The sequence below is a fragment of the Dendrobium catenatum genome, unplaced genomic scaffold (genome assembly GCF_001605985.2).
Source record: "Dendrobium catenatum unplaced genomic scaffold, ASM160598v2 fragScaff_scaffold_1351, whole genome shotgun sequence".
NCBI lineage: Eukaryota > Viridiplantae > Streptophyta > Magnoliopsida > Asparagales > Orchidaceae > Dendrobium > Dendrobium catenatum.
The window spans coordinates 1,058,788-1,069,616 of record NW_021319813.1 but is presented as its reverse complement, the minus strand read 5'-3'; the positions used below and the strand labels follow the sequence as shown (position 1 = coordinate 1,069,616).

Sequence of the window (10,829 nt, the reverse complement as noted above, 5' to 3'; positions counted from 1 at the left end):
CAAAAGTTTGGGCCTCAAGTGGTGGTTCGACTAAGGTGAGGGCCTCAAGTGCTGGTCCAGCAGAGGTCTGGACCTCATGTGGTGGTCCGGCAGAGCAATGATGTCACGCAGTGGTCCGACGGAGGTTTGGGCCTTAGGTGGTGGTCAAGAAAAACTCTGAGTTTCAGGTGGTGGTCTAATGGAAGTCTAGGCAACATGTGGTGTTTTGGGAGAACTCTGGGCATCAGGTGGTGATCCAACGAAAGTTCGGGCCTCAAGTGGTGGTCCGATAAAACTCTGGGTGTCAGGTGGTGGTTCGGCGAAAGTCTGGGTCTCAAGTGGTGGTCTAGTGGAGGTGAGGGCCAAAAGTTGTGGTCCGGCATAACACAAAGTCAGTCGGTGGTCCGATAGAAGTCATGGTCTCAAGAGGTGGTCCAGCAGAAGTCTGAACATCAGGTGGTGGTCTAGCGGATGTGAGGGCCTCAAGTGGTGGTTCGACAGAGGTTTGGGCCTCATGTGGTGGTTTGGTTGAGCAACGACAACAGGCGGTGGTCCGGCGGAGGTCCGAGCCTCTAGTGGTAGTCCAGTAGAACTATGAGCGTCAACTGGATGTTCGGTGGAAGTCCGGGCCTCATGTGGTGGTCCAGCAAAACTCTGGGCGTCAGGTGGTGATCTGGCGGATGTCTGGGCCTCATGTGGTGGTCCGGTAGAACTCCAAGCATTAGGTGGTGGTCCAGCGGAAGTTCGGGCCTTAGGTGATTTTCCGGCAGAACTCTAGGCGTTAGGTGGTGGTCCGGCGGAAGTCCGGGCTCAGGTTGTGGTCCGGCAGAACTCTAGGCGTCAAGTGGTGGTCTAGCAGAGGCGAGGGCCTCAAGCTGTGGTGCATTAAGGATGAGGGCCTCAGGTGGTAGTTCGACAAAGATGAGGGCCTCAGGTGGTAGTCCGGCGAGGATGAGGGCCTCAGGTAGTGGTTCGGTGAGACTCCGATGGTGGTCGAGGAGGAACTTGTTCATTCTCTTCCTTCTCTTCATCATTTTCTTCTCTTCTAGCTCCAGATCCCCTCTCAATAGAAATAAAGGGTCTATTTATAGAATTCTGGAGTGGCATGACCCTTAAATAGGTGAAAGATCAAAGGCAAATGGGGAGTGGTTGGATGGACGACCAATATTGAATCCCTTAATTGTGGATCGTTTTTCAGACATTTGATGGACTTATTGATGTCGGAATTCAGCGATCTTGGGCTCATTAGATTTTCCTCATCGAGCCGCTCGATTCAATTATAAGCACGTAATGTTTGGAAACCGTTTGACAATCCAAATTGTGGTTTGAACCTTCTAAAAGCGCTTCGGACCCTTGGTTTAAACTCATTTGGGAACGGATTGAGTCAAATTTGATATCGTTGGGTTTGTTTTTCCGGGACGTTCATTTTGACTATAAGTTTGCTAAAATCAGAGTTCGGATGGTCCCAATTTTAATTTTGGAAGTTTCCAACTTGATTTTGCATCGAGATTCGTGCTCGATCAAGATAATTTTTCTAAGACATCAATATTCATTTAAAAATTGAATTTTATGATTTATAATAATTAAATTTTAATCATGATATTTCAACCCGATTTATTATTATGAAAAATCTTCACATTAAAACTTTAATGTGCACCACAACATTATAGCTATAATCAACCAGCCAACTGACATTCTAGTTGAGAAATTTGTGCATATATGACATAAACATTGGTTCACAATTAAAAAAAAAAACAAAAAGATAAAGTTATGAAGATGTAATTCAAATATTTTCCTGCAATTTTTATGTAGATAAAATGAACTTAAATCAGCCGAAGAATTAACAATATAATTATAAGTTACATTACAGTGATCACAAACCCTCACCGCTCACCAAATAAAGTTCGTGTTTTTTCCGCAATTTTATTGATGATATTTCACAGAAAAACACAAGTGTTAAGCCTTTTCCGGATGGAAAATACTTCGTCATTTATGGTCAAGCCAACTTCCGTGCAATCAACGGGGTAGGCAAAATGTTGCCTTTTGTCGGTGAGTTTAGAAGCGTTATAAGTTACACCTGCAGCACATTTCCCCGCACAATCTTCGTCAGCTCAATGAGCGCCACGTCCACAGCATCACGGAACCCGAGCTCCCTCCAGCTAGCGTTCGGGTGGGCGTACGTCATCCGCGGAATCATCTCCACAACTCTCTCCCTCATCCGGGCCACCGACGGCTTAGGAATTCTGTCCAGCTCCTCTTCGATCCGATCCGACCGGTCAGGACCAAGGAAAACGGACCACTCCTCGGGCCGGGCCGGCGCGTACCATAGATACTGTGTGTATGCAGTGTGCTCCGAGAAGAAGACCGGAATGCAGCCGGCAAGCACTGCGTCGAACACGGATCGGCGCGAAAAGGAGTCCCCCGGTGGTTGCATGCAGAACTCGGCACGGCGCATGACGGTGAGGACGCGGTTGGGGTCGTGGCAAGTAGACGGGTCGTCTGGCCGGCACTCGACTGTGATGCAGCGCGTCGGGGAGGCGGCACATTGACGTAGAATGCTAGCGCGGGCGGCGGCCTTCTCCAGATTCGGCGGTCGTGGCCCGCCGACAAAGGCGAAGAGATGGGTGCGTGGATGAGCTAGGACGGATGCACGCCACGCGGCAACCTCGGTGGCGGTGGAAGGATGGAAATAAGAGGGGTAAGGGATAGCGTAGTGGTTGTGGGGGATCCAGGGGATGCGTTCGACGGTGAGGACGGAGATGTTTTGGGTCTCGGGGAGGAGCAAGAGGAGGTTGGCGCCGAAGTCAGGTGTGGAGGGAGGTGGGCGCATGAAGTCCCAGGATGTGCGGCCGATGACTAGGAAGTGATCGCGGCCAAGGCGGCGGGGCCAGGTGGGGAGAAAGGGGAGGAGAGATGCGAAGTCGAGAGCGAGTGAGTCGCGTAGAGTAAGGTTGGTTTGGGAGAATTGGGAAGAGCCGTAGAGGCCGGCATAGAAAGGGAGGAGGAAGAGTTGGGCGGTGGAAGGGTCTTGGGTACGGCACGGGTGGTTTTCGACGCGGGCGTGGAAGATGAGCTCGGCGATGAACTGGTGGGTGGCGTACCATGATGTGGAGGAAGGGGAGAGTGGTTGGCCGAGGCCACGGTGGGCGACATGGGGGCACATGTCGGTGTAAGGACTGAGATTGTTGCATTGGACGAGGAGGTCGGAGTTGAAGCGAGACGGAAGGGGGACGATGTACAATGGTGCGATGTCGGGGTCGCATTTTTTATCCTCTGCTGGAAACAGTGCAGCATTAGAAGGAGCTGAAGAAGAGGTGTAAAATATAAGGTGGGAGATGAGCCAAAGGAAGAAGAAGAGGAGGGTGAAGAGGAGCTGGGGTTTGGGGATTGAGAGGTGGGTGAAATGCTTCTCTTTTGGCTTACCGGCCATGGCCGGAGGAGGAAGGACGTACAGTTGGATTAAGTTGACTAGTTATGTTTAGGGTTTGGACTAAATGGAGGTTGACAATTTTGTATTGGCGAGCTGCTGGAGATGCTGATTATGAAAATTAAGGCGAGGAATGCGGCATGTGGAAATTGGAATGACCGATGACCAGCGGCGGATAATTAAATCATTGGGAATATCGGTAACTAGTAATTTTGGAAATGGAGAAGTAACTAGTAATTTTCTTTCCTTTTTGCTCGTGTCAAGTGTATCTAATTATATATCTAGTGGATGTAATAATACTATTTTGTCCTCAGGGCCCGTTTTCATTAAATGACCACTTCCCAGCAACTGTCTATTTAATATTTTTTTTTGTTTCAATTAATGGAATGTAAACGTAAGGTTTGGAGTGATCAGAACAGGGTGGTTTACTGTCTTATATGCACCGACATTTTTATTATTAAATTTAAAAATGTTAATCATACAAGTATTTAATTTAACTTTCCTTTGGGTATTTAATATAGGGCAAATTTTTTAAATGATTATTTTTATAATTTTTTTAGCAAGTTAAAAAGAGAAGATAAAGTTGCTGAGAATGGCTGCAACTGGGCTTTTGAGCTCGTGGTCCGACTCGCCTCACGTCCCCTGTTCTTGGGGTAAGCAGCTGGCAAGTGGAAAGCTCAACGAATTTGTTAGGTTCTTACGTGATGGTTGTAACTGTCGATAAAGTAGGTTGTGAAATTATTTTTTATGAGTTCTTATTGGAAGGCTGCAACTATCAATAAAGCAAGATATGAAATTATTGTACATAAAATTACGTTCTAAAGTTGCTGTAAAGAAATCATTATATTTTATTTGAAAAGTATAACTGTCAAGCTGTTGCGTTACAGTTAAAATGCAAACAAATTATCGTGATACTTTTATAAATATTGAGATGAAAAAATATTATATAAAACTAAAAAAAAAATTGATTAAAATTTGGTAAAGGTCAAATTATTGCGAATACGCCACAGAGCTTCTGGGGGATGCCCTAGCCGACAGCTTCCTCCTGCTGCTTTGCTGCTCCTCTTCTTCTCCCCTCCAGCTAAGCCGGAGGCCCTTCTTCCTTCGTAATGGATTCACTTCCTCTAGCTGGCTATTCTCTTTTATCAGCTAGCCGTGCTTCGCCCTCAAAGCCCCGTAACTGGAATGCTATATTTGCTCCGGAGGAGGCCTCTCCTTCTGATCTCAAGCTATCTCACTTCCCTTCGGAGCCAGAAATCGTTCCTTTCTCAGGTGAGAAGCTCCAATCTGGCGCTGGTGACTGGTCTCATTGTTTAGTTGGCTATTCAATCGATTGTAGGCCTTTTTATGAGGCTCTGTTAGGAGCGGTCAAAAAAACTTGGAATTTGAAAGGAGATCTGCAGAAGTTGTCATTGAGCGATGGGTTCTTCTTATTTCGATTTGCATGCGCTGAAGATTTAAATTTGGTGTGGTCCAGAGGAGTGTGGTTCCTCCTGGGCTAGCCCTTTATTCTGCAAAAATGGCACCCTAAGTTTAAACCAAAGAGGGAAAATCTCACTTCTGTACCTATATGGATAAAAATCCATGACCTTCCATTGGCCTGCTGGAATTCTGAGGGAATATCAAGGATTGCGAGCAAGGTCGGCATTCCTCTTGCTGCGGACTCGCTTACCTCAAAAAAGACCAGGCTGACTTTTGCACGCGTGTGTGTACTGGTTGACAGCAATACAATCTACCCAGAGGAAATCCTGGTATCGTTGGATGGAGATGTTGTCGCGCTCAAGGTTCAATACGAGTGGAGACCGACTCCATGTGATCACTGTAAGTCTTTAGTTCATTACTCTTCCCTCTGTCCCTCTAAACCGCACACTGAAGAGGCAGAAACTGAGAAAACGACTGATAAAAGCCCGCGTGGAAGGAGTCACAGTCGACACCATAGCAAAAAACCCGGGTCAGTTCGCCACCATAGCACCTCTAAGCCACCTACTCATCTCCCTTCACACCCTACTACCAACTCCACAGCCCAAACCATAGCCCCTAATTATCCCACCAACAGCATTGGGCAACCCCTCAATTACCAGCCTCATTCACCTACATCTCTAAACAATATCTCTCTGTCTACCCAACAGCTCTCGGTCTCTCTATCGGATAATAACACTAAAGTTTTGGAAATTGGCTCCTCTAGCATCCCAAACCTAAACTCACCAATGGAAGTGTCTTCCTCTTCCGATACTTCTACATTAGCGGCTAATGTTGAGACTGCTACCCCGGGAATTATTTCCCCAAACAAATATGAATTGCTACTTACCAATTTGGAGAATGATAAACCTCCAGAATCAACTAGTGTACAAAAGTCTTCTGCTGCTTCGATGAAGGGTAAGGAACAACAGCCTCCTTTTGTTACTGTAGTTAAAAAATCTTCTCGGGGCAAGAAGAAAGGCCCAACCAATTCCTCTTCTTAATGTCCATCCCGAACATTGCGGCGTGGAATGTCAGGGGCTTCAATAGACTTGACAAAGTTCTGTGTAGTAAACGTCTAGTTTCTTCTTTTAAACTAGATATGATTTATATTTTGGAGGCTAGAGTCTGCTCTAACTCCTTTCTTAATCCTTACTTCGAAAACAACCATGCTGTATTCTCTTATGAAGGTAGTCACCACAATTTTGATCTTTCCCCCTCTGGAAGGATTTGGATCAAATGGGATTCTTGTAAAATCAAGTTCACTCCCCAAATCACAACGGCCCAATTCATCTCTGGATTGGTTTCCTATGGTTCCAACCTCAATTTCCAGCTGACGATCATTTATGCCTCTAATAGTGCCTTGGAGAGGAAAAATCTTTGGAATTTGATTGTTTCTACTTCTTCTAATCAGGACATTCCTTGGATCCTGATTGGAGACTTCAATTGTTGCAGATATGAATCAGAAAAGAAAGGGGGCTTGCCCATCTCTCATGCTGCTGTTGCGGATCTCAATAACATGATTTTTGATTTGTGCCTTAAAGATATTCATACTGTTGGTAGTCCTTTCACTTGGTTTAACCAAAGAAGTGAAAATCTCATTCATATTAAACTAGACAGGGCACTTATTAACCATGCTTGGTCACATAATTTTCCCTCTTCTTATTGTTCTGTTCAAAGCCCTTCTTGCTCAGATCATTGCCCCTTAATCATTCACTCGGGTTCATCATTCATCACTCGTCATAGGTTCTTATTCAAGAACTATTGGACTAAATTTGAAAGGTATTGGATGCTTCTCCTTGACATTTTTTCTAATCAATTGTTTGGAAATCCTATGATATATTTCTGCAGCATATTAAAGCAATTCAAAGCTAGAATTAAGATGGAAGCCTGGGCTAATTCTTCCACTCTAGATTGTCAATTATAAGCACTTCACAAACATCAAAAATTTATTATGGACAAATTGCAAGAAACTCCCACTGATCCCACGCTTAATTCTCATTTAGTCAATGTGAATCACGACATCTCAGCTTATTCTGAACTGAAGACCTCCTGGATTATTCAAAGGGCCAAGGCTAGTTGGCTTAAACATGGGGAGGATGACCTTAAATTCTTATACACGAAGATTAAGTGTAGGCAAGGGAGCTCCAAAGCCGCTGTTAACCTATTAGCTTCTCTTAATAGGGACAGCGTGAACAACACCATTCAGAATATCATTTGCCATTTTCGAACATTATATAACCCTCTGCCTGATTCTACCTTAGAGCCTCATTTATTTCCAGTGGGGGTGGAAATTCCAGATTTTTACAAGGGCCTGTTAATGCAAAGCATTTCTGAAAGGGAATTTAGGAAATCTGTTTTCTCGGGTTCATCCACTTCCTCCCCTGGGCCGGACGGATTCAATTTCCTATTTTACAAATCTGGGTGGCATATCATAGGTCCTATGGTATGCAAGGCTGTCAATTCTTTTTTCACTAAAGGGTACTTACCTCCCTCTGTTAAAGCTACTGCAATTGCTTTGATTCCAAAACGCAAAAATGCTGAATCCATTACGGATTTCAGGCCGATTGCATTGTGTAACACAATTTACAAAATTGTTGCTAAAATTCTGACAAATCAGATCAAGCCTATCATGCCTTTGATTATTCGGCCAAATAAATCAGGATTTATCAAATCTAGAATATCTACTGACAACATTATACTTGCTAAAGAAATCATTGACTTTGTTAAAAAAGGAGGTGGCAAGTATTTTTGTGCAAAGATTGATATTCGTAAGGCCTTCGATACTGTCTCTAGAGAATTCTTAATTGATAGGATGTATCAAATAGGGTTCCCTAATACCTTCATCAGCTGGGTTAAAGCTTGTATTTATGATGTTAACTTTTCAATTCTTATTAATGGTTCGTTACAAGGCTATTTCCCTTCTACTGCGGGGCTAAGGCAGGGTTGCCCCCTTAGCCCGTACCTTTTTTGCCTTATCATGGATGCTCTTTCAACCTTATTAAATGATGGGATTTTTAAAGGTGTTGGAATGGAAAACTGCTATATTTCCCACCTTTTATATGTTGATGATGCCCTCATTTTTGGTGAAGCCACTATAGATAATTGTTGTAAGCTTAATGATATATTGTCTTCCTTTGCTAAAGCCTCTAGTCTAAACATCAATCATGATAAGTGCTCTATTATGTTTTCTAAGTCTGTGAGGAATCAGGAGATTATCTGTCAGGCTTTATCTATTAATAATATCAGCCCTCACATTTCTTACCTTGGGATTCCGCTTTCTTTTAGTAGATTGAAATTGGTGGATTTCCTCCCCTTCCCTGATAAAATTGACAAAAAACTTTCTGGTTGGAAAGCCAACCTGCTTTCTTTTGCTGGGAGGTTGCAGTTCCTGAAATTCACCAGTATCAACTCTATTGCATATTGGATTAGAGGGGCTATTATGCCTAAAATGATTTTCAAACACTTCAAAAAAGTCAGTTCCAGATTTTTATTTTTTGGGGATATTGGTGTCTCCAAAAAAATTCATATGGTGGCTTGGGATAAGGTGTGTTTACCGATTCATGGTGGCTTAGGGCTGCCTTCCTTCTCTGCTATGCAGTATGCTTTCAATTGTGCAGTCATTTTAAGAATGTATAATTCTGGCACTTTGCTCTCCACTTGGCTCACTGTAAAATACATGTCTCCTTGGAGACCTTTTCACCACAATGCTACTTCTTTTTGGAAGTCGGTTTGCCAGACTGCTCAGGTAGCCAAAATGAATTTTTCTTTTAAGATTACTCCGTCTGCCCCTAATGTTGTGCATTGGGATCATTGGTGTTATAATGGTAATATGGATAGTTTTTCGGATGGTCATTTTGTTCTCTTGCACACTAATCCGAATACTCTTATAAGGGACCTGATTAGAGATAATTGCTGGAGCTTGCCAAATGAAATTCCAGTGAATGTCAAGCTGGCTATTAAAGATATTCCTGTATACACTCATTCCAGTTCTTGCTTAATTTGGGATAATCTTAAGCATAGCAGATTTTCTGATTACATAAATGCTTTTCACTCTAACATGCCTTTTTGTCCCTGGTATAAATTAGTTTGGCATAAGAGCTATGCGCAGCGTTACTCTGCCTTTACGTGGTTGGCTCTTGTCGGTGGGCTTAAAACTTCTGATGCTCTGCTGATTCGCAATATTCAAATTCAAAATGTCTGCTCCCTCTGTCATGTATTTCCTAAGAGTTCGTCTCATTTGTTTTTTGAATGCTCTTACTCTTATGATATACTGATTAGCATTATGCCAACTGCTAGGCAGCTGCTCCTCAGACCTAGTATTCTGCAGCTTCTGGAATGGATCATGAATGATCCTGACACTACTCAGCATACCAAAAAGGTTTATTCTATCTTCTCTTGCTGTAGCATTTACTATATCTGGAAAGAGAGAAATTCGAGAAGATTTGCAAACATTTTTAACAGCACTTCCACTACTACTCTTTGCATCAAAAAAGCTGTAAATCTTAGATATATATGTGGAATGATAGATCTCAGTCCCATACATAGTTGCTGTCTTTGCTGGGCGTCCTTTCTTTTCTCCTGTAGGTTTATGCTCTTGCTCAAATACGGTTCTATTGCTTTTGCTGGAGGTTGCTCTGAGGTTGGGGCTATACCTTGTGCTTGCCGTGCCGATTTTTCTACACCTGGTCAATGATGAAGCTCCTAAGCAGGCCCCCTTAGGATGGTCTTCGGGCAACCAAGGGGTTTTTCGATTGATTTTCTCTTATTCTGAGCCCAGGTGTTTCGATTCTATGGAGCTTTTTCTATTATGTAGTTATTTTGCTTCTCACTTATGCTTGATCTGATTCGGGCTTCTTTTTGTGCTCGAATAAGCAGTCCCTCTTTTTTTGTTGGGACCTTTTGTAATCCTCGGTTGTAACTAAACCCTCTATTTTGTGGTTTAATATACGGGCAAAGCCCAAATTTTCCCCCAAAAAAAAAAAAAACTAAAAAAAACTAAAAAAATTTAAATGTACATAATAACAAACTAATAATTCTAAATTAAAAATTTATCCACTTTAACAAGAATTTTATGACTTTTAAATATCAAACCACTTACTATTTTTTTGATAATGTAATATCATGCTTTAAGACTATCTATCTGGAAAAATATTATAATTGATACGTCATCAAAAAATTATCTTGATAGGGCACGAATCTCGATGCAAAATCAAGTTGGAAACTTCTGAAATTAAAATTGGGACAATCTGAACTCTGATTATAGCAAACTTATAGTCAAACTGAGCGTCTCGAAAATACGAACCCAACGACACAAAATTTGACTCAATCCGAGCCTAAATGAGTCCAAATCAAGGACCCAAAGCGTTGTTGAAAGGTTTGAACCATAATTTGTGTTATCAAATGGTTTCCAAACATGGCGTGATTATAATAGAATCGAGCGGCTCGAAGAGACAAATCCAACGATCCCAAGACTGTTGAATTCTAACATCATTAAGACCTTCAAATGTCTGATGAATGGTACATGACCAAGGGATTCAATATCGGTCGTCCATCCAACCACTCCCCATTTACCCTTGATCTCTCACCTATTTACAGGTCATGCCACTCCATAAATCTATAAATAGACCCCTCATTTCTCTCGAGAGGGGGACCGAAGCAAGAAGAGAAGAAAGAAGAAGAGAAGTAAGATAAGGAAGAAGCACCTCCTCGACCACCGCTGAACTACTGTCGGACTACAGCCAGACCACCACTTGAGGCCCTCACCTCCGTCGGACTACCGCCAGACCACCGCCTAACGTCGTTGCTCCACCGGGCCACCACTTGAGGCCCTCACCTCTGCTAGTCCACCGCTTGACGTCATTTCTCCACCGGACCACCACTTAGGGCCCTTATCTCTGCCAGACCACCGCATGACATCGTTGCTTCGTTGGACCATCACCACTTAAAGCTCTGAGGTTCGTCG

General features: G+C 43.2%; 2 protein-coding genes across 2 annotated transcripts; one reads left to right on the top strand and one right to left on the bottom strand.

Annotated features, from left to right (window-relative positions):
• Positions 1–1,792: 1,792 nt before the first annotated feature.
• On the bottom strand, positions 1,793–3,745 carry LOC110094253 (probable xyloglucan galactosyltransferase GT17). Its single transcript, XM_020819447.2, has one exon. The coding sequence runs from the start codon at positions 3,407–3,409 to the stop codon at positions 2,051–2,053; it is 1,359 nt and encodes a 452-aa protein (XP_020675106.1). The 5' UTR covers positions 3,410–3,745; the 3' UTR covers positions 1,793–2,050.
• Positions 3,746–6,818: 3,073 nt separating this feature from the next.
• On the top strand, positions 6,819–9,560 carry LOC110094255. The gene has a single exon (XM_020819448.2). The coding sequence runs from the start codon at positions 6,819–6,821 to the stop codon at positions 9,558–9,560; it is 2,742 nt and encodes a 913-aa protein (XP_020675107.2).
• Positions 9,561–10,829: the final 1,269 nt, after the last annotated feature.